Source organism: Pantherophis guttatus, chromosome 4 (assembly GCF_059756535.1).
Source record: "Pantherophis guttatus breed Tessera chromosome 4, ASM5975653v1, whole genome shotgun sequence".
Lineage (NCBI taxonomy): Eukaryota > Metazoa > Chordata > Lepidosauria > Squamata > Colubridae > Pantherophis > Pantherophis guttatus.
The window spans coordinates 158,625,367-158,649,808 of record NC_142066.1 but is presented as its reverse complement, the minus strand read 5'-3'; the positions used below and the strand labels follow the sequence as shown (position 1 = coordinate 158,649,808).

Genomic DNA, 24,442 nt, shown 5'->3' with positions numbered 1-24,442 from the left:
AGTCTGCGTGGTCTGCGGCCTTCAGATCTTGAAGCTGCTTGAAGCTTCCCCCCACCCCAAAGCATCCAGCTGACTACTGTTGGAGACACAAAGCTGGGGCCAAGGAGGACCCTGGGAAGTCACTTACCCTCTTCCCTCCAGGATCTGAGCAATGAAGTCGTTCTTACCCAAGGACAGAACCGCCTCGTAATTCTCCATCATCACCGCTTGGTAGAGCTCCCGTTGCCATTCGCTTAACTCTTCCCATTCTTCCCGGGAGAAATAGACCGCCACGTCCTCAAAGGTCACCTGCGCCAGCAAAGAAGCCATCCCTGGATTTGAATCCGGGCCCCAAAGGATCCCTCTTATCCCTACGGATACTCAAGAACTTTGGGCTCTGGGAGGGGGTGGAGCTGGTGTCACGACGGTACAGCGGACGATCTTGAAGCTCCAAGATCGCCATCAATATCTTTGCCACTGGGCGGTCCATTTTGGACTTCACCGTCCTGCAGAGACGGTGATAGTGGAGGGCACATCCTGCTGATCCCAGGGACACCGCAAAGTCCCTGGTAAATCCAGGAGAAGCCCTTTTTTTCCGGAGGCAAAGAGGCAGGCATTGAAGCTGCTGAAGTTGGGACAGCTTCGGAACAGAAGAGATCGGGAGAAAGTGTGCTGGCTTGGTGAGAGAACTTTTAAATAGATTATTTGAGAGAACACCCTTAGGTGAAAAGAAAGTTAAAACTGAAGACAGAAGAAGCGGCGGAATTAAGCCTGAGTCTAAGGTAGCTGTCCCTATTTTTCAACCTATTTCTACTTGTGGATGTTTATGGAAGATTGTTTTTTTTTAACTTGGACTGGACTGGATTGATCTGGAGATTTCCGTTTTATTTGTGTCTTTAGTGCCTTTTTAGTACAAATTTTCCCTGGTTTTATTTTTTTGTCTATTTTTTTTATTTTTCTCTCTCTCCATTTTTATTTTATAGTGTATTGAATTTAAGAAGGGAAGGGAAGGGAAGGGAAAGTGACTTCCGGTTGGCACCGCAGGCGTCGTGGACGGTCTCTTCGGACCGCCAGCCCTGCGATCTCGTAAAAGCCGCTTTGACAGCGCTAATTGGCTGCCTGGAGGCTTAAAAACCTCTCCATTGGGAGAAGAAGGAGAGGAGAGCCGGTGGGTGTGAGTAGAGCTCCCCGAAAGTCCTCTGGAATAATTCCAGAGGCTTGAAGGGTGAGAGCTCCCCAGTCAGCCCACTAAGAAGCTCCGGATCCGGGACAACTCTGTTTTAAACAGAGCCAGACGCCGCGACCGATCTTGCTGGCAAAAGTGAGTTTGATTGAATACAAGCGCAGGCAGAGCAGAAACAGGAGAACAGGCTTTAAAAGTAACAGTGCTTAACTCCGGATTTACATTGTTTCTAATTGAATCTCTTTGAGCCGGAGGCTGAAGACGGCGCCTTTGTTATGGGTGTGAAAGTGAAAGTTAGAAACGAAAGTGCTTATTGAGAACTTTGCACTTTGAGAGTGGATTAAAGCTGCTGGGAAGTGAGAGCTTGTGGAGAAAAGACTATTTTGTTTGATAAATTATAGACTATAAATTACAAGCTTTTGAAAACTGTTCAAGGGATTTTGTGGCTGTGAAAGGAAAAAAGATTTTTTTAAAAAAGATGGTTTCTAAACAAGTTAAGCCAGGAGCTGCTAGAGGAGGAGGAGGTTCTCCAGTAGTGTCAGCAGTGACACAGAAAGCACAACTTCTGGCTGATTCACAGAGTCAGGAGGCTTCTTTTAATGAACTCAAAGAATTTATAAAAGAAGCCATGAATAATCAAGCTGCAGCTATGACTAACCTAACAGTAATTGTGGAAGGGAAATTAAAGAAATTTGAGGAGGATATAAAGTCAATTAAAGAAGTTGTTGAAGCAAAGCATGATGAAATAAGAGATGATATTGTTTTTGCAGTCTCAGGATTGGCAAAACTTGTTATTCAGGTGGATGAGAGAGTGGAAGAAATCAATGAAGCCAATCTGAACTTGGAAAACAAAGTAGGAGACATTATGACTAAAACATAGAAGGTGGATGATGAATTGGTAATGTTACAATACAGATCTATGGAATTTGCCTTGAGATTGAGAGGCCTGAAAGAAAATAGCAAGGAAAATTTAAAGGACATTTGTGCTGAAGCTATGGTAGAGATAATTAAAGAAAGACCAGAAGATGTGGCAAGTCGAATTGATAAAATCTACAGGATTAACTCTTGGGTGGCAAGACAAAGGCAGTTGCCAAGAGATGTGGTGATTTATTTTACAACCAGGAGGATCAGAAATGACATCTTACAAGCTTCCTACAAGAATAAGGTTCAAGTGGCTGGACAAGAAGTGGTGGTTCTGAAAGAGATCCCTCCAAAAATGTTAAGAAGCAGAAAGGATTTTGGCTTTTTGGTAAATGAACTGAGAAACCAACAAGTGCTGTACAGATGGGATGTTCCAACTGATCTAATAGTGACTTATAGTGGAGAAAGATATCGGTTAAACACAGTTTGGAAGGCAAAAGATTTTTATGTTAATGTTCTAAAGGCTGGACATCCACCCTCACCGGGGGGGGGGGGCAGAAAGAAAATGGAGATGTTACAACAAGAAAAAGATGGAAAGCAGATGCAAACTTATGCTGAAGTTGCAGCTGGAGGAATCCCTATGGAAGAAGATCTGGATCTTGGAGGCCCACCCCCAACTCTGGAACCATCTAAGAAGGGAGAGCCAAGAGAACAACAACTGACCTGAGCAACTTATAAACGTCAAGAACAACAATTAAAAGTGCAACAACCTCAAGATTTACCTCAAGAAGTTCAAAAAACAGAAGCAGTGGGGGGGGGCCCTAGGCCGAAGAGTAAGGTGGAGGAGGATGTTCAGCTGATGCTCTTGAAGCTTCGAAAGACCAAAGATGGCAACTAAATTCCTATCTTGGAATGTTAATGGTTTAAATTCACCACAAAAAAGAAAGTATTTCATTATTTGAAACAATTTAAAAACGATGTTATTTGTTTGCAAGAAACACATATTAGACTATCAGACCAAAAATATTTGATAAATTCAAGATTAGGTACACACTTTGTGGCATCAGCGCCAGAGAAGAAAAATGGGTTAGTTATATATGTAAAGAAAGGACTACCAGCTAATTTAATTGAGGCAGATGTTCAAGGAAGATATATTGCAATTGAATTATTAACTCAGACTGGAAAAATGCTTTTAATTGGAATATATGCCCCTAATCAGCAACAAGACATTTTTTTCTGATAGACATCAATCCTTCTCCAGGACTGATTTCATACTAATCACAAATGATTTTATTTCTAGGGTGAAGAAAACGAAGATATGTCCAAGAACTCTAACTAATCATAGTCCGGTTTGTGTGGAAATGGAACAGGAGAAGGGAGAAAGGAGGTCTTGGAGGCTAAATGAAAATTTATTTAGATATGAAGAAAATGTGAATGAGCTTAAAAAACAAATGAAAGAATTTTTTGCTATTGATATGCATAAGGGTACTTCTATGGAAATGATTTGGGATGCTAGTAAGGCTTATATGAGGGGAACTTTAATACATATGAATAATAAACATAGATTAAAACAACAAAAGAAGCGGAAAGAGATAGAGGAGGAAATAAAAAAGAAAGAACAACTACTTATACTTAATCCAGGAGATAAGAAAGTAAAAGAAACAATAAATAGGACTTCCGGTTTGGTTCCTGTCGCCGAAAGACGGTCCAAAAAAGGACCGCCAGCCCCGCTGCCTGTCAGAGCCGCTTCGATCAAGAGAAGCGGCTCAGAAGTTCCCGAATCCTGAAGGATTGGAGGAATAGAGTTGGCAAGAAGCAGGTAGAGCCCCTGTGAGCCCCCAGATAGCTTCCTTTTGCTTCTGGGGAGGAAACAGGCGCGGCTCCCTTTCAGCTCGCCGAGACTCTGGACAGCGTGGGACGAGTCTACCCAGCGTAGAACAAGGCGGCAGGACCAACCTTACTGAGAACAAAGCAAATTCAAACAAACAGGGTGGAAGAACAACTTGAACCACGAAACTGCAAGTATTACTAGCCCTGTGATTAATTTTAAAATAGAAGAGTGAATGAGTGAAAGTCTCTTGAAAATGGCGCCCGGCTTCAGCGTTAACGAGAGCTGAAAGCGAGAGTGGATTAGCAAAGTTATTTCAACAAGTTACAAAGTAGCACTGTCTGTAACAAGTGGAGGAAAAGAGAATCTTTTTTAAAACAAGCCTGATTTTGCTTCAATTTCACCTCTAATTTGACTAAACCTGGGGGAATTTTTTAGAGGATTTTGTGGTGGAGGAAAGGGAAAAAGGATTTCCTTTTTTGGAAAAGCTAGACTACGTGGCAGGATGGCTTCTAAGCAGACTAAACAGGAATTAAAGGCGGCAGGGGGGGGAATCCCCAACACATAAACCTGAACAGCAGCCTCCCAGCCAGCAGAGCCAGAAAAAAGAGATTGATCTTGAAAGTGTAAAGGATTTCATTATTCAGGCTTTGATGAGGCAAGATGAAAATTTGGATGAGAAGTTTAAAAAGTCACAACAGGAAATCAAGCAGGAGATTAAAGAAATTAGAGGTGGTGCAAGAAAAATATGACAAGGTGACCCAAAAATTAATGACAGTGGTGACTGGATTGTCAGAAGCAATTATTAAAACTGATAATAAGGTGGAAGAATTTAGATCAGAAATGGATGTCAAAATGAAGGAGACTGACTATAAAATCTTTGATGCTGACAACAAAATGCAGAGACTTTAGAATGAGATCACAATGATGCAGTTCAGGTCCATGGAATTTGCTATAAGGCTGAGAGGCTTAAAAGAGAATGATAGACAAGACCTGAGACAGACTTGTGCTGATGCTCTAGCTGTGTTGTTAAAGATTAGCCCTGAAGAGATTTTCTGCAAAATGGATAAAGTGTACAGAGTGAATTCGTGGGTGGCCAGACAAAGACAATTGCCCAGAGATGTGGTGATATACTTTACAGATAGAAAAATGAGAAATGATATTTTGCAAAAGTCTTTTCTCTCTGCTGTGCAAGTGGAGGGAAAGGAGATTGGAGTTTATAAAGAGCTACCACCTAAGATGTTAAAAGATAGAAAGGATTTTGGCTTTCTAGTGAATGAATTAAAAAAACAACAAATTCCATTCAGGTGGGATGCTCCAACTGGTATAATCTTGAGGTACAAGGGAGAAAGATACCGATTAAATACTGTTGAGAAGGTGGAAGAATTCTATTCTAATGTTTTTAAAGAGAGTTCACCATTCCCACGTACATCCTCTGTGTTGGAGATAAAGGAGAATGATAAGGAGAAGCAACTTCAGCAAGAGATGGAACAGCAGCCTAAGCAGCTGGAACTGGAGGTAATGGAAATGCAGGGAGCTACAGGAGGATTTCTGGATGAGCCCCTGCTAGACCTTCTTTCAAAAATTGTGACTGAACCACCTAAAACTACAAGAGAAGTGGCTTTGGACCTAGCCCAGATGTGTGAAGCTAAAGATCAGCGTATAACTCGAGCAGTTTCTAAGCAACTTAAAGAAAAACAACAACAGGAAAGGCCCAAGCCACAGCAATATAAGAAAGGAGTCAAGGGTAATACACAAGAACGTGAAGCCATGGGGGGAGCAAAGCCAAAGACTACCAACTCAGAAAATCTTCGGCAAATGTGCTTGTCGCTTCAAAAAAGTGTACATGACGATTAAGTTTTTATCTTGGAATGTGAATGGATTAAATTCACCACAGAAAAGGAAGAAAATATTTAATTACTTGAGACAATTTAATAATGATATAATTTACTTACAAGAAACTCATGTTAGAATACAAGATCAAAAATATTTGATAAATTCAAGATTAGGAGCACATTTTATAGCTTCGAATTTGGAAAAAAAGAATGGTGTGGTTACTTATATAAATAAAAGACTGTCAGCTAAAATTATAGAAGCAGATGAATGTGGTAGGTTTATAGCAATTGAACTTTATACAGCAAATGGCCCAATTCTGGTGATTGGAATTTATGCTCCTAATCAACAACAAGAAAATTTCTACAAAACTTTGCATTCTAAAATATTGCAATGGGATTATAGATCTATTTTAATCATGGGAGATTGGAATGGAGTAATTGATTCTAAAATAGATAAAAAGAGTTTGGCGAAGTCAAGGATTAGATTACCACAGACTTTTTTTGATATGAAAGAAGATTTGGAATTAAAAGATATTTGGAGAATACATAATCCAAAAGAATTGGATTTTACTTTCTTTTCAGATAGACACAGATCCTTTTCTAGGATTGACTTTATTTTACTATCAGCTGATTTACTTGTAAAAACAAAAAGAACAAAGATTTTTCCAAGGACTTTAATTGACCATAGCCCGGTATGGATAGAAATTGAGATGGGAAAGAGTGAGAGAAGATCATGGAGAGTAAATGAAAATTTGTTTAGATATGAAAAGAACATAATAGAACTTAAAAAGCAGATGAAAGAATTTTTTGAAATGAACTTGAATAAGGGTACCCCTATTGAAATCGTGTGGGATGCGAGTAAAGCATATATGAGAGGGGTACTCATTCATATGAACTCTAAACACAAACTAAATCGACAAAAGAAAAGATTTGAAATGGAAGCAGAAATAAAAAATAAAGAACAGTTACTTATAAAAAACCCAACAGATGAAAGAATACGAGGAGCTATAAAACTTAAATAAAAAGATCAATTTCAAATGCTTATGGCGGAACAAACAGCAACAAATTTACAATTTGCGAAACATAACACATTTTGCAACGCTAACAAACCGGGCAGATGGTTGGCTTATACATTAAGGAAGAGGCAGAGTACACGGGTCATTGACAGTATTGATAGTGGAGGGAAGGAAATTTCTCAACAAAAATTAATTAAAGAAGTTTTTGTAGATTACTATACCAAATTATATGCTAAAGATGATACACAGAATGGACTTATAGAGAAATATTTAGAAAATAAAAGAGTCACAAAAATTTCTAGTCAACAAAAGGAGAGAATGAATTATCTTATAACAGTTGAGGAGATTACTGCCGCAATAAAACAATTGAAAACAGCTAAAGCACCAGGAACGGATGGCCTAACTGCGGTGTACTACAAAACCCTACAAACAGAAATGATTGAACATCTTAAAGATCTATTTTGTAGCATACAACAAGGGGGTAAAATACCCCCATCATGGAAAACAGCTTATATTTCATTGATACCGAAAGAGCAAGTAGGTCCTAAAAAACCTGAGAATTTTAGACCAATATCTCTTCTGAATAATGATTATAAAATATTTGCAAAAGTATTAGCCAACAGGTTGATGCCAGTTATTCAAGAGGTGATTCATTGTGATCAAGCGGGATTCATAGAAGGCAGATATATGAAGGATAATGTAAGGCAAATTATAGATTTACTGGAATATCTTGAGAAGAATAAACAGATCCCTGCAGTGCTGGTTTTTTTGGATGCGGAGAAGGCCTTTGATAGAGTGGATTGGAACTTTTTATTAAAGACTTTAAGAAAGATGGATTTTGGGGATCAATTTATACAGGCGGTTTCAGCAATTTATCAAGAACAAAAGGCACAAATTATTATTAATGGAAGTTTGACAACAAATTTTAGTATTGAAAAAGGAACAAGACAAGGTTGTCCGTTATCCCCATTGTTATTTATTTTAACATTAGAAGTCTTGTTGAATACAATACGGGACTCGAGCACCTTGAAAGGAATAGTGATAAGGCAAGAGGATTACAGAATAAGGGCATTTGCAGATGATCTGGTTGTTACCCTAACACAGCCGATGGAATCAATAATCCAGATGAAAGACATTATAGAACAATATGGTATGGTATCAGGATTTAGACTGAACCAGAAAAAAACTTAAGATGATAGTTAAAAATATGACACAAGATCGAAAACAGGAACTTGAAAGCAAGGCAGGTTTTGAGATAGTACCAAAGATTAAATATCTAGGAGTTCAGGTTGCAGAATCAAATATGAAATTGTTTCAAAATAATTATGAGGTGTTGTGGCGAGAGGTACAGAAAGATATGGAGACTTGGAAAAAACTGCAGCTGTCTCTACTTGGAAGAATAGCAGCAGTTAAGATGAATATTTTGCCAAGATTTCTTTTTTTGTTTCAAATGATTCCGGTGCTTAAAAGTGATAAACAACTGAGAGAATGGCAAAGAGGACTGAACAAGTTTGTCTGGAATGAGAAAAAGCCGAGAGTTAAACTGAAAATTATGCAAGATGTTCCAGAAAGGGGAGACCTTAAACTTCCAAACCTACAATTATATTATGAAGCAGCAGCTTTGACGCAAGCAAGTGACTGGTTTGGAAGGAAAAAGACTGGAATATTGAATATAGAAAGTTTTGATCTTGAATTTGGTTGGCATGCTTACTTATTTTATGAGAACAAAGTGGATAAAGTATTCAAAAGCCACATACTTAGAAACTCTTTGATGAGAGTTTGGAAGAAGCACCGACTCAAATGGGATTACAAAATACCGTTATGGCTGGATCTTGGTTATATCATGTGGAATACAAATATAATGTCACTCGGGGAGGTTTTATATAAAGAAGTTCTTTTTGCAGATACAGGCAGATGGCAACTGAAGACTTTAGAAACATTGTTGGAAGAAGGGATTAATTTAACCTGGTTACAGTATAATCAACTTCAATTGAGATGGAAAGAGGACCAAAAAACTGGTATAATGATGCATGAGGAAGAATTGGTTAGACATATAAAAGAGAAAGGTCCAATGCATATCAAAAGGCTTTATAATGTTTTGCTAGAAAGGGACTCAGAAACTGAATTAGTTAAAGATTGTATGATTAAGTGGGCACAAAATTTTGCAGAACCAGTGATGTTGGAAACATGGGAAAAAATATGGGTTCAGAATGTTAAATTTACACAGTCGCAGAATTTGAGGGAAAATTTTTATAAAATGTTTTATAGATGGCATTTAGATCCTAAGAAACTGTCGTGCATGTACCCTAATGTTCAACCAAAATGCTGGAGATGTGATTGCCTAGATGCCACATATTATCATATGTGGTGGACTTGTAGGAAAGTGAAGGCTTTTTGGATAAAAATTTGGTGGGTTATGCAGAATGTTTTGAAGAAAAAAATTCAGTTTTCTCCACAATTGTTTTTATTGGGTATAGTTAAGGGTTTTACATTGGGTGAAACAAAGTTGATATTGTATATGATAACAACTGCGAGATTACTGATAGGTCAATATTGGAAAAATGAAGCTATGCCTACTATTGAAGAATGGACTTTGAAGATGGCCAGTTTTGCAGAGATGGCAAAGATTTCAGCATATTTAAAAGATCACTCACAAGAGACTTATGTATGGGAGTGGAAAAAGTGGATAGATTATGTGCAGAATAAATATCAAACTAGGAAATATCAGATAGCTTTTAACTGAAAGTATTATATAGGGATAGAATAATAGAATTTTGTGAAGATGTGAAAAATATATAGGGGGTGGAGGGGTTCAAGTTTTATAAAAAGGGGATTTTGATTTGGATTATATTTTGTGGAAGTCTGGGGGGAGGGGAGGGTTAGGGGGGGTTAGGGAGGGTTAGGGAGGTCAGGGAGGGTTGTGGGGGGGAATTGAGGAGAAAATGTAATTGTAAAACTTTTTCAATAAAAAAATAAAAATAAATATACTACAAGAGCAATTTAATATGTTAATGGCTGATCAAGTGGCAACTAGTTTACAATATGCTAAACACAATACATTTTGTAATGCTAATAAACCAGGCAAGTGGTTGGCCTACGTGTTGAGGAAAAAACAGAAATCACGAGTTATTGGTAAAATAGAATTCAGAGGTAAGGAAGTTTATCAACAGAATATGATCAAAAAGGCTTTTTTAGAATTTTATACAAAGTTATATGCTAGTGATTCAATACAAGGTATAGATATAGGTAGATACTTAAAGGAAGAGAATATTCCTGAATTAATGTTAGAACAGAGGGAAGGTTTGAATCAGCCTATAACTTCTGAGGAGATTATTGCAGCAATTAAGCAGTTAAAAATAGGGAAAGCTCTGGGAACAGATGGATTAACAGCTGTTTACTACAAGAATTTACAGTCTGAAATGGTAGAACCGCTTAGAGCTTTATTTTGTAAAATTCAATCAGGGGGAGGAGTTCCACCCTCTTGGAGAACAGCTTTTGTTTCACTCATCCCAAAGGAAGATCAAAACTGTACCAAACCTGAAAATTTTAGGCCAATATCACTTTTGAACACTGACTATAAAGTTTTTGCCAAGATATTAGCGAATAGACTAATGCCAGTTATGCAACAAACAATTCATAATGATCAATCAGGTTTTATAAAAGGGAGGCAAATAAAATATAATGTTAGACAAATTGTAAATTTATTGGAATATTTGGAAAAAAACAACGAGGTCCCTGCAGCGTTCATATTTTTGGATGCAGAGAAAGCATTTGATCGATTGAATTGGCAATTTTTGTTTAAGATAATAGAAAAAATGCATTTTGGAGAGTATTTTATACAATCAATTAGAGCAATATATCAGGAACAAACAGCACAAATAATAGTTAATGGAGGCTTAACAGACGTTTTTAAAATTGAGAAAGGTACAAGGCAGGGCTGTCCTTTGTCTCCATTGTTGTTTATTTTAACTTTAGAAGTTTTGTTGAATAAGATACGTGACTCTGATAAAATAAAAGGAATTGTAATTAGACAGCAGGATTATAGATTAAGAGCGTTTGCAGATGACTTGGTTTTTCACTTTATCTCAACCTATAGAATCGGCTCCACATATGTTGGACATAATAGGTCAATATGATAAGGTATCTGGATTTAAAGTAAATCAACATAAGACAAAGATGATAACTAAATATATGTCCATATCGCAAAGAGAAGATTTAGGGAGAATAACGGGGTTTGAAATAGTTAAAAAGGTTAAATATCTAGGAGTATATATATTGCAGCCTCAAATACGAAATTATTTAAAAACAGTTATGAAGTTCTTTGGCAAAAAGTGCAGAAAGAAATGGAAAATTGGAAAAAGTTACAACTATCTCTACTGGGAAGGATAGCAGTAATAAAAATGAATGTATTACCTAGGTTCTTATTTTTGTTTCAAATGATACCAGTGCTTAAGAAAGATGGAAACTTGAGGGAGTGGCAGAAAGGGGTTAATACTTTTATTTGGGGAGGGAAGAAACTAAGAGTGAAATTGAAAATTATACAGGATGTACGTGAGAGAGGAGGTCTTAAAATGCCTAATTTAAGATTGTACTATGAAGCAGCTGTTTTATCACAAATTAGCGATTGGTTTAATTTAACTGAAGAGAGAATGTTAAATATAGAAGGCTATGATCTGTTATATGGATGGCACGCTTATTTGTTATATGAAAAAAAAGTGGATAAAGTGTTTAAGGGTCATATACTTAGAAATGCGTTGTTGAGGGTTTGGAAAAAGTATCAATATAAGCTAAACTATAAGATACCTATATGGGCAAATCCCAGACATGCAATAGAAAATATAAGTATAGAGCAAAAAACAGAGGTGATTACTTATAAAGAACTTCTTCTTTTGGAAAGAGGTAAACTGCAACTGAAACCTTTAGATGAATTAAAAGAAGAAGGGATAATTTATATTTGGTTTCAGTATGGTCAGCTTCAAGCTAGATGGAGGGAAGATCAAAAAATTGGTGTCATGGACTTCCTGTTTGCTGCTGGCCGCCGCCAGACGTTCCTTTGGGATCGTCAGCTTCCACTGCCTGTCAGAGCCGCCTTCACAACGGAACGGCAGCTCGAAAAAACTCCGTTTCCATGAGGAAACGGAGATAGAGCCAGCAGGGGTGGGTAGAACTCTCTGCAGAGTCCCAAAAGTTTTTCTTTTTCTTTTGGGACGGAGCGGATGAGATGCCCCATATCCCCAGCCGTTGCTCTGGGCTTTGGGAGACCTCTGCTAATGCAGAGCCAGGCGTCAAGAGCAAGCCTGTGAATCTAACAGATTACTCAAAGAAAATGTGAGCTGGATCTGTAATACTGAACCGCAAGTATTTTACTTATCTTTTAAAAAAATTACTTAAGAGAAAAGAGGAAAGGAAAGGGGGGGAAAAAAGCCTTTTAAAATGGCGCTTGCAGCAGCTGGAGAAGAGGCAGAAAGGAAAAGTCCTTCCGTTTTCTATTATTACAATGTAGCGGAATAAATACCACTGGTTACATTTGTAGACAAAACTTCGCTCCTGTGTTTTTCTTTTCTTTTTTTTTCCTGAAGACTTGATATTGTTGTTGATTGGAAAGAAGTTTTTTCTCTTGTTTTTTTTTTTTTTTTTTTTAACAAAGCCTGCCTGGGCGGAAACATGGCACTGAGATTTACAAAGTCAGATAAACAAGTAGGGGGGGGGATTCCCCCACCAACAATTTAAAGGAACAAGTTTTAACTCTTCAGTCTCAGAAACCTGATTTTAATATAATAGAATTTCTCTTAGAGGAGATTGAAAGAAGGGATGAGATTGTGAATCAGCATCTTGAAAAATTTAAGCAGGAAATTAAAGAATTGGTAAAATCTAAGTTTGATTTTTTGGAGCGAAAAATTTTAAAAGTGGTTAATGGATTTTCAGAATTTATGATACAGTTGGATACAAATACTAATTTACTAGAGTCTAAAATGGATGAAACTCAAGATAAATTGGACAATAGAATTCAAAAAATTGAAAATGATTTGACAAACACTCAGGATAATAGCTCAGAAGAAAAACCTAAAATGGATGCTGACCAAAAGTCTGGTAATGTAGAAAATCTGCAACAGAGGATTGAACAAGAGGTTCTAATGGTACAATATAATTTTACAGAATATGCGATAAGACTGCGAGGTTTGCAGGAAAATAATAGAGATGATTTAAGGAAAATATCTTCTGAATTTCTAGCTGGGATTCTAAAGGTTCAACCTGATGAAGTGTTTAGTAGGATTGATAGAGTTTTCAGAATAAATTCCTGGATTGCTAAGCAAAGGCAACTGCCTAGAGATGTGGTGATTTATTTTACGGACAAGGAAATTAGGAATAATATTGTGCAAAATTCCTTCAATTCTAATTTGCAATTGTATGGAAGAAAGATATGGATCTACAAGGAACTCCCACCTAAGATATTAATAGAAAGGAAGAAATTTGGTTTTCTGGTGTCTGAGTTAAAAAAGAGAAATATCCCATATAGGTGGAACGCCCCAGTTGGTATTATACTGAGACATCAAGGAGAAAGATATCAGTTAAATATTATTGAAAGAGCGGAAGAATTTTATCAAAATAGGTTGAACATGAATTTAACATCTTCAGGTATAATACAGGATAAGCAGAAGGAGCTGGAAATAAAGGGAAAATATCGAATTACAGAGACTGTACCAGATAAATTGCCTTTGGATTTATCGGATATCCCAGCTGGATTATCTACAAATTTGAGAGAAGTGCCATCTGATTTTAATGTGATGACTTATCAAGGCAAGGACAAGCATGGAAACCAATTAGAGGATATACAAGGGATAAAAAAGAAATATGAGACACAAAAACAAAATCAACAAGACCAATCTACAAAGCAGAATGAAAACCGACCAGTTGACACACAATCTGTAGAAAGGAAACCAGGATGGAAGTCAAACCCACAAAAAGAAAACAAAAAAAGAAATAGGTTGTACAAAAATAGAAATTTTTAACCCAAGCAACAGTGAAGCCAGTGACTTTAAAATATGAATGATTATGTGAAAACATAGAGGAGGCGACATATTGGTCAATATTATCCTGAGGATAGTGGCAGATCTCTGCATTGCTGTAATTTTGGGACGTGGAAAGAGCCTCAAACTGATGGATTTGAATTATCTACTTTGAAATTTCTTTTTGTGTTGATAAATATATCATTGTTGGGGCATGCAGAAGATCCGGTTGTTACCCACCACGATGATGGAAATCAATAATCCTGATGAAACCCACAATTATTATTATATGGAATATAATCATAATGTCACTCGGGTGGTTGTTTTTACTTTTATACATATAAGAAGATATTTACTACTGATGGGGGCAGATATGATTGAAGATCTTGAATAAACTGTTGCATCAGCAAGCTATGTTACCCTATTATGGATGTTGGTTTTAACAATCCAGTGGAAAGACCTCAAAGAAGATATTATATGGACTATAAAATTAAAGTTATTGTCTTTTCTTTTTTTTTTATTTAGATATAATGGAATATATATATATATATTTTTAAGTAGTGTGGGCAGTGAATTAAAGATATTAAGAATTGTTGTGTATGGTAAATTTGCAGGACAGTGGGTGAATAAGCTAGCTACAGACTGATTAGTTTAAGAAAAGGGATTTTTAAGTGATACATTTAGGGGAGTGGAGGAAATGGATAGAGTGGAATAAATGTTAAATTAGATTTTATGGGGAGGCCGCTTTGAAATGTTATAGTAATATATATAGAAGATTAAGTAGGACTTATCGTATAGTTTTAAAGTGGAAGGTGGTTTTGAATTGTTGTAATAATATATAGATATAAAACATTATTATGTATTTTATAATAGTTATAGTATAATGTTTTTTTTTCTTCTTCTTTTCTGAAAAGTATGGATAAAGGGGGATGTTATAATATTTATAATATTTTTAGTAAGTAAAGGTCAGTATTTTGAGGAGGGAGTAAGTAATCTGTTATGAATTAGGGTTTTTTTTGTTACGAAGAAGTCACAGGGGGGGATGGGTGGGGAGGGGGGGTTAGGGAGGGGGAGGGGGAAAAAAGGGCGGAAAAATTTGTATTTGAAAACTTTTTCAATAAAAAAAAAATTGGTGTCATGCAAAATGAGGAAAATCTGGTAAAACAGATTAGAGATCAAAGTCAGATGCATATTAAAAGGCTGTATAATGCATTATTGGAAATAGATTCAGAAACGGAATTGGTTAAGGATTGTATGATAAAATGGGCACAAAACTTTCAGGAACCAGTGAGGCTTCCGGTTGGCACTGCCGACGCCGCGGACGGTCTTTTCAGACTGCCGGCATCGTGATTCCGTTGGAGCCGTCTTGACAGCGCTAATCAGCTGTCAGACGGCTCGAAAACCTCTCCTTTGGGAGAAGAAGGGGAGGAGAGCCAGTGGGTGAGGGTAAAGCTCCCCGGAAGCCCTTGGAATAACTCCAGGGGCTTGGAGGGTGAGAGCCCCCCGCTCAGCCCACTGAAGCTCCGGATCCGGTGCGACTCTGTATTAACAGAGCTAGGCGTCGCGTCCAACTCTGCTGTCAAAAAGAAGATTGATTGAATCCAAAAAGCAGACTGAACGGAAGCAGGAGAACAAGCTTTTGCAAGTATAATGCTTAACTCCGGGGATACAATGTTTCTATTTGAATTTTCTGAGCTGGAGTGAAGATGGCGTCTTTGTTGCGAGTCTAAAAGTGAAAGTTAGAAAGGAAAGTGCTTGTTAACAGATTTGTGCTCAGAGACTGGCTTTAACTTGCTGGATTTGATTTTAAAGAGCTGCTTGGAGAAAAGATCATTTTGCTTGGTGATTTACAAACAAATTGCTGAAAGCTGTTCAAGAGACTTTATGGCTGTGACTTTATGACTTTATGGTGGTGAAAAGAAAATTTTTCTTAAAATAAGATGGCTTCCAAGAAAGGAGTCTTTGAAAGTGCTGGAAGCTCTCCAGTGGTGTCAGAAATCACACAGTCGACTGATTCACAGAGATACAAGGATTTTATTAATGAATTTACAGAATTTGTAAAGGAAGCCATGAATAATCATACTGTAGCTATGATTAACCAAATAGCAATCTTCGAATGGAAATTAAAAGATTTGTTGGAGGATACAAAAGCAAATACAGAGCACAGTGACAATGCAGGAGACATTTTGATTAAAGCAGAGAAGGTGGAATCGGCTGATTCCCAAGAACTTTCAAGCTTACTTTCTGCTCTTTGTGATGATTTGGAGAGGAAAAAAGTAGAAAATGACCAGCCTTGCGAGGTCTTGGATGAAGAAGGAGATTTGCCAGCGGCTTTCACACAACTAACTGAAAAGAAACAACTGAATTTTTCTTTGCGAACTGATGATAATCTTTGGTTTTACAGAACAAGGAATGAAGTGACTATAAGCAAGAAGAGGCGATATGGTGGCTCTAAATCAGAGGAAACACTTTCAAAAAGAGGACAATTTTTACAGATACATCAACCTCAAATTAAAATTAAAAACCTCCTCAAAACAAAACTAGGAGGGATGAAGAAAGATTGGAAAAAATATAAAAAGAAAGCAAGAATGGAAGATTAACCTTTTTTTGGTTTTTCAGTTAATGTTTTAATTGCTAATTAAAAGGATTATGTTTTAAGATTTAAAAGTTGGAGGGAGGAAGACTTTTTGTTATAAGACTTTTTAAATATCTGAAAGCATGAAAGTAAGATTAACTTTTTTTTTTTGGTTTTGCAGTTGATGTATTAATGGTTAATTAAAATGATTATGTTTTAAAATTTAAATGATAGAGGGAGGAAGAAAGATTAAGGGGAAAATGCAGAAACTCAATTATTGACTAATTAAGGTTTACTCTTTGTTATAAGATTTTCTAAAATATCTGAATTTTGAGAAGTAGAAGGAGAGTAAAATGTTTAAGTAAATGAATTAAGAATACTTTACAGATATACTATAAGAGTTTTTAGGGTTTGAATGATCAAAGTTTGTTAATGTTTTTAAAACCCTTAGAGTTAATGAAAGGGGAGGTTGATGACTTTGTAGAAGGGGAGTTAAGGGGTCCAGGGAGTTTTAAATCTTGCAGTAAGTTAGCATATGTTAACGAATGTTTGTTGAAATCTATGCCCTGTTTTTGTTCTGGGAAGTCGGGGGTGGGGGGTGGGGAGGGGGGGTTGAAGGTTGATGATAGATTGAATGGTTGCTTATATTGTATATTTGTTTGATTATAAAATAAAAAAAAACTTAAAAAAAAACTTTCAGGAACCAGTGATGATGGAAACATGGGAAAAGATCTGGATTAAAAATGTTAAGTTTACGCAAGCACAAAATTTGAGAGAGAATTTTTATAAAATGTTTTATAGATGGCACTTAGATCCTAAAAAAATATCTTGTATGTATCCGAATTTGCAAGCTAAATGTTGGAGATGTGAATGTGATGATGCAACTTATTATCATATATGGTGGACTTGTAAGAAAATCAAGGCATTTTGGATAAAAATTTGGTTGGTGATGCAGAATATTCTGAAAAAAAAGGTTGAAATTTATTCCTCAATTGTTTTTATTGGGTATAATGACGGACTGTACAGCATTAGAGACTAAACTGATTTTAAATTTAATATCAGCAGCTAGGCTGTTGGTAGCACAATACTGGAAGGACTCTTTGCCTACTATTGAAGAGTGGACACTGAAAGTAACGAATTTAGCAGAAATGGCAAAAATTTCAGCGTATTTGAAGGACTATACACAAGAAAGATATGTATCGGAATGGAGAAGATGGATTGATTATATTCAAAATAAGTATCAGACAAGAAAATATCAAATAGCTTACGAATGAATGTTAAGTTTTAGAATTATTATGTTACCTATAGTGGAGTTAAGATTTCAGGGGGGGGATCTAGTAGTCTAAGGATAGATAGGTTAATTTAGCTTATGATTGTTAATTGAAATAGCCTGTATTTTGCTCTGGGAAGTCTTGGGGGGAGGGTGGGATGCAGGGAGGGAAAAGGGTGGGGGGAATACTGGGGGAAAAATCTTTTTTTTTTCTGTAAAACTTTTCAATAAAAAAAGGGGGGGAAGGGAAAGTGGAGAAAATAAGTAACACTGCCATCTAGTGGATTGGAAACATTGTATCGTTTTTTCCCTCTGGTTTAAGAAAGTAACAACTGTGCTACATTTCAAAGACTCTGAGCCTATTCATAGATAAGATAGTGGGAAGAACATCAAAGACCATCTGCAGGATTGTTTATTCAGGTGCTCCTCTGGGAAACTAACAGTGGCAGGAGTCTGAGATTGAAAAGAAGAGGATTGCAGTGGAAAGAGAGCTATAAATGTTATTTGAGACTTAACAAAAGAATTTTCGGGTATTATACAGTTGTGGATTTTTCTTTCAAACAAAAAGTTTATTCTCTCTCTCTCTCTTTTTTTTTTTTGGTGTCATCTCTCCACTTTTCCACTACTTAATTATTTTTTATCTGGACTGTGATTTTTTGGAGGACTTCTAATGTTTTATGCGTAGATTTTTCCCTAGTGTTTTTTTTTTTTTTGGCTTTTTTCTTTTCTTTTTCTCTTTCTTTGATTGGAGATTGTTAATGTGTTCAATACCCCTTTGTTTAATTGGAATAAGGCATACAAGAACCTGAAGATTTTTTCTTTTTTGTGTGTGTTTTTTTTCTTTTTCTTTTCCTTTCTTATTGTTACTTGGGATAGTATTTGTCCTACATATAAGTGGATTAAGGTATAGAAGTACCTAAAGATTTTTTATTGGTTTGAATTTTTTGTAACCACCTCACAGAAATGAGTAGAAAAGCAACAGCTATTGGTTCTTCTACATTGACTCCTTCTTCTTCACCATCTGGAGGACAACAATGATTTGGCAAGGAATTAAAAAAATACAAACAAGAGTAGAGAATATTGACCAAAGAACAGAAAAAAACAGATGAAAAGGTGGAGAACATACATCAAATGATAAAGAAATATGAGGATAAGCTCCAAAAAATTGAGGAAGAGGAAGAACAAAGAGGCAAAAAAATTCAAGATATTGACAGCAGATTGGATGAGGTCGAATGAGATAAGAGTGGAATATTGGGATGGGAGATGGACAGATCAGAATTTTACCTCAGATTTCAAAATATAGAAGAAGAAAAGGGAGAAAAAATGATAGAAATTTTGGCAGAAGCATTAGAAATTACTAAATAAAAGATAATGGATGGCATAGACGAGATATTTTGAGTCTGTACAAGATACGCAATGAGAAACAATCTACCAAAAGAAGTCCACATAAGATTCACTAAGAAATCGATTAAAACACAAAGATTGCAGATTACAAGAGAAAAAACACTGAAATATAAGGATAAGGAAATTGTGGCTCTGAAGCAAATACCGAGAAGAGTGGGGGAGATGAGAAGAGAATATTATTTCTTGACCAAAATATTACTACAGAAAGGTGTGAACTACAGATGGCTGATAACAGAAGGCCTTGTGTTTTCATGGCAACAACAAAAATATAGAATAGATTCAATTGATAAAGCAAAAGCATTTTGTGCAGAATACTTGAGAGAGAAAGAAGTGGAGACAAGAAGAAAAGAATCATTGACTGAACTACAAGAAGAATGCTTAACAACGACCGAAAAAGAAGAAGGCACAATGGGTGGCAATGTGAAATACAGAGAACAACGTGAACTGAGATCAACTAGAGCAATAAACCCTTCTTATAAAATATAAATATGGGAGAGAAAAAAACTGATTACAATAAACATAAATGGACTTAATTTAGCTATTAAAAGAAGAAATACATTTCATAAATTAAAGAAATTAAAGTTTGATATAATTTGTCTACAAGAAGTACATATTAAAAAGCAACATGAAAAAACATTGGAACAGCCAAAATTAGGGAAAACATTTACTTCATTGCCACAATGTAAAAAAAAGAGGAGTTGTTTTATATATTAGAGACACAATCCCAGTGGAGCAAATTTACACAGATGATGATGGAAGAATCTTGATGGTGGAAATAATAGATAATAACACGAAAATACTTTTAATAGCAATATATGCTCCAAATGATAATCAAGAAGAATTTTACAGAAAATTACATACGAAAAAAATTGAGTTGGACTATGACAATATTTGCATGATGGGAGATTTTAATGGTATAGTAGACGAGAAATTAGATTACAATACACAAAAAACAACAAAGCAAAGTAGAAAGACTCTTCCAAAATCTTTCTTTAAAATGATAGAGGAAACAAATTTGAAAGACGCATGGAGAGAAAGAAATGCAAAAAATAGACAATATAATTTTTATTCAAATAGACATTTATCATGGTCTAGAATAGATATGATATGGACGACAATGGAATTGACATCTAACATAGAAGAAATTAACATAGAAGCAAGCACCTGGTCAGATCATAATCCAATGACAATGAAATGGAAAGGACAAAGGAGAAGTTCGAGATGGACCTTAAATAATACAATATTAAAAGAAAAGGAATTTGTACAGAAAATGGAGAAAGAATTGGCTTTTTTCTTTAAAGAAAATAGAAAAGAGGCTACATCAATGCAAAATCTTTGGGATACAATGAAGGCCTATGCTAGAGGTCTGATAATAGACTCTACAAGGAAAAGAAACATTAAGAAAAGACAAGCTTATAAAACATTAAAAGATGACTACAGGAAACTTGAAAAAGAATTACAGAAATCTCCACAAAAAAAGAACATCAAAATAAAAATGGACACAATTAAACATAAAATGGGACTAATAGAAAAAGAGGATTTAGCACAAAAAATTAGAAGTGCCAAACAGAATTATTTTGAAGACACAAATAAACCAGGTAGATGGTTAGCATACAAACTGAAAAAAGAGAGAGAATCAAGAAAAATAACACAACTAGTAGATGACCAAGAACAAATAAGATATGGGAATAAAGAGAAGAAAAAAATTATACAAGATTATTATAAGAAACTGTATGAGCATGAGAATATTGAAGAGGAAGATGTTAAACGATACCTGCAGAAAGCGAATTTACCCCAGATTTCCAAAGACACTGAAATGATGTTAGAAGGAAATATAACGATGATGGAATTAACTGAAGCACTTAAAAAACAAAAGAATGGGAAGGCACCAGGCCCGGATGGGCTGCCAGCAGAATACTATAAGAAACTAAAGGATCGTTGAGTCTCCCATTGTTAGAAGTCATGAATGAAGTCATGTTAAAGATGAAACTACCCAAATCATGGTCAGAAGCATATATTACACTTGTTCCAAAGGAGGATACCGATTCACAACAAATCAAGAACTATAGGCCCATATCCCTGCTAAATTCAGACTATAAAATCTTCACTTCAATATTGGCAGAAAGACTCAAAAGATACTTAATTTCATACACTCTGATCAAAATTGGTTTCTGCCAAAAAGACAGATTAAAGACAACATGAGGATAATTCTGGACACTTTGAAATATTATGAGGCACATCCTGAAAAACAAATGGCTTTGATATTTTTAGATGCACAGAAAGCTTTCGATAATGTGAATTGGCGATTTATGCTTTTACAGCTGGAGCAGATGGGCTTTGGTAGAAAATTTATTCAAGCCATAGAAGCCAAATATCACAAACAGCAAAAGTAATGATAAATGGAGAATTGACAGAGTCTATTGAAATAAACAAAGGAACGAGACAAGGTTGCCCACTGTCACCTTTGTTGTTTGTGTTAACATTAGAAGTGCTAAACAGAAATATTAGAGAAGAAAAAGATATAAAAGGAATGAAAATTCAAAAGGAAGAATACAAATTGCAAGCGTTCGCAGATGACCTGGTTTTTATTCTTGAAGATCCATTAGAATCAGTAATTAAATTGCTAGACAAGATAGGAGAATATGGAAAAGTAGCAGGTTTGAAAATAAATAAAGGCTATGATTGCTTGGAGACGAAATATGGGTTATTCATTGGATCTTCAAAAATGGGAGGAGATTTGGTTTAAAAATTTAAAATTAACTATGGCATCTTCTTATAAAGAGAATATTTATAAGATGGTTTATCGATGGCACCTACCTCCAGCAAGATTAGCTAAAATGTTCCCCGGGACATCTTCACAGGGCTGGAAATGTGGGCATAGCAATGGAACTTACTTCCACCAATGGTGGACATGCCCGCTGGCAACTAAATATTGGATGAAAATATGACGATGGTTGCTTGAAATCACACATTGTAGAGTGGAACTGAAACCAGAAACCTTTTTGTTGGGGGTTAGACCCGCAAATATTGGATTGACTAAATGGTTTTTGATGCTGCATATAATTACTGCAGGGAGAGTGGGATTCGCACAAGAATGGAGGAATGAGGACTCAAAAATAATTTATAACAACTACAATGAACTCAAACAACAGATAGTGACAGACTTGGCAAAGTGGGAAAATAGAAAGAAATAGAAAGAAAGAAAAAGTTAGCTAGCTAGAGAAAGAAAGAAAGAAACAGAAAGAAAAAGAGCTAGATAGCTAAATAGAGAGACAGAGAGAGAGATGGATAGAGAGATACCAGTAGATAGATAAAAGAAAGAGGGAGAGAGGGAGAGAGAGAGAAAGAAAGAGAAAGAGCTAGTTAGCTAAATAGAGTGAGAGAAAGAATGAAAGATAGATAGATAGATAAGAGAGAGGGAGAGAGAGAGAGAAAGAAAGAAAGAAAGAGAAAGAGCTAGATAGGTAAATAGATAGAGACAGAGAGAGAAAGCTAGATAGATAGACAGACAGACATGGATGCATGTATAAATGGATACATAGATGATAGATGATAAATTATTGAAAGATAGATATGAGAGAGAGAGAGATGCAGATAGAAAGAGATAGAGATGGATGGATAGATAGATAGATGGAAGGAATCTTGGAAGTCTTCTATCCCTGCAGGAAACCTATCCCATTTCAGACAAATGACTGGCCAATCCCTTCTTAAAAGAGCGACGGAGCACCCAGAACTTCTGGTGGCAAGCTGTTCCACTGATTTATTGTCCTCACTTTCCAGAAATGTCTCCTTAACTCCAGGTTGCTTCTGTCCTTGGTTAGTTTCCATCCGTTTCTTTCTGGTCCTGCCTTCTGGTGCTTTCAGAATATCAAACAGTAGATGATAAATTATTGAAGATAGAGAGTATAGATTAAGACAGGTAGATAGATAGGTATATAGGTGATATAATGGAGAAAGAGAGAGAGAGAGAGATGGATGGATAGATGGATAGACATATCACAGATGATAAATTATGAGAGAGAGAGGTGGGAGAGAGAGAGAGAGAGAGAGAGGGAAAGAGAGAGAAAAGGAGAGAGGCCTTCGATAGTTATGCAATTTGCCTTTTCTTTTCGACTATAAGCCTAGCTTTTGGGCCCTAGGAGGATGGGGTCCTTGGGGAGATGGAGGGAGGGGCATTAACCAAAAAGATTACATCATCCCCCCAAAGGAAACTTTCACAGTTTATTGACAGCAGCGATTGCCCCCCCACTCCACCCCACGGACTACCCCCCAAAATCTCTGCGGGCCCCTGCAACAGCATCAAAGGGAAATCAATAGCATTTGAAAGCGACTTCAAAGCGAAAGAAACACCACCCCCACCCCCGCGCGGCCCTTGCGATGTATCTCCCACCGCGGGACACCCCGCCCCTCTCTTTGAAGCCAGAAACCCGCCTCTCCCTCCCTCCCCCACCACCACTCTGCCCTACGGGGCCCTCCCCACAGGGCCCCGTAGGGCAGAGCGTGGCTCTCAAGGTCGGGGGCGGCCATTTTGACTTTTTTGGGGGAGGGAAGCCCTCCCCTCTCTCCTCCGCACACTTGGGAACAAACCCCCACCCCACCCCATCCTCCCGGGGCGGTGTAGAGATCGCGAAGCGGTGACTGTCACTTTCACTGATTGTGCAGCCGCGATCTTCCTTTCTTCCCAGGCCGCCAGGACGGGTCCGGGGAGTGGGGGGGAAGCCCAGCGGGGGACGGAGACCCCCTCGATGTTTTTCGGGAGGGGGGAGGCCCCCCCTTGATATACCTCCCCACCCCCACCAAGGCCGGTGGGGGAGGGGCTTAGAAATGGCGAAGTGCCACTTTCACTGATGCAGCCGCGTCAATAGGGAGGAGGGACCACCACCCCACCAGAGACCCCCCCCCCAGGGCTGTTCGAGGGCGTGGGGGAAGGAAAGATCCCCTTGGTGTACCCAGCCACCCCCACCAAGGCCGACGGGGACCCCTTGGACCCCGGCTGGGGATGGGGAAGGGGAGTGGGGGGGAGCCTGTTTACCTGCCCAGGCCGGGGTCTCGGCGCCTCCATGGCGGGGCTGGCAGCGCCTCTCGACAAGAACAAAGGCGGGGGTTTGGGGGAAAGAGGTGGGGGGGAGGACGGCTCAGCGACGACGCCCCGGCTCCGCCCGCTGGAAGGAGGGTCGGAGGGGAGGAGCGGAGGGAGGGGGCTCTGGTGCTGGCGCCCGCGGGCGACGCAAGGGCCGGGCGGGGCTCCTTTCGAAGAGGGGGGGGAACATGGGACTTGCGGGAAGAGAGTCTGCTCTGTATGTCTGTCTGTCTTGTCTGTCTGTCATTTTTCATCAGTCACTCTCTCTCTCTTTCTCTCAATCTGACTGTCTGTCTATCTCTATCATGTTTCATCAATCTCTCTTTCTTTCTTCGCTTCAATACTGGCAGAAAGACTTAAAAGATACTTAAATAATTTCATACACTCCGATCAAAATGGATTCC

General features: G+C 37.5%; 1 protein-coding gene across 2 annotated transcripts in view; it reads right to left on the bottom strand.

The window, feature by feature from the left end:
* Nucleotides 1-24,157, bottom strand: part of LOC117673268 (uncharacterized) — a 34,007-nt gene extending 9,850 nt beyond the window's left edge. Inside the window, exons 1-2 of one of the 2 annotated variants that reach the window (XM_034430558.2) lie at nucleotides 23,991-24,157; nucleotides 168-288 (exon numbers count right to left, since the gene is read on the bottom strand). In XM_034430558.2, the coding sequence (XP_034286449.2) occupies nucleotides 168-288; nucleotides 23,991-24,020 (151 nt within the window). In that variant the 5' untranslated portion in view covers nucleotides 24,021-24,157. Of the gene's footprint in view, nucleotides 1-127; nucleotides 289-23,990 lie in introns of both variants that reach the window. The other variant, XM_087894306.1, reaches the window with a different exon arrangement.
* Nucleotides 24,158-24,442: the final 285 nt, after the last annotated feature.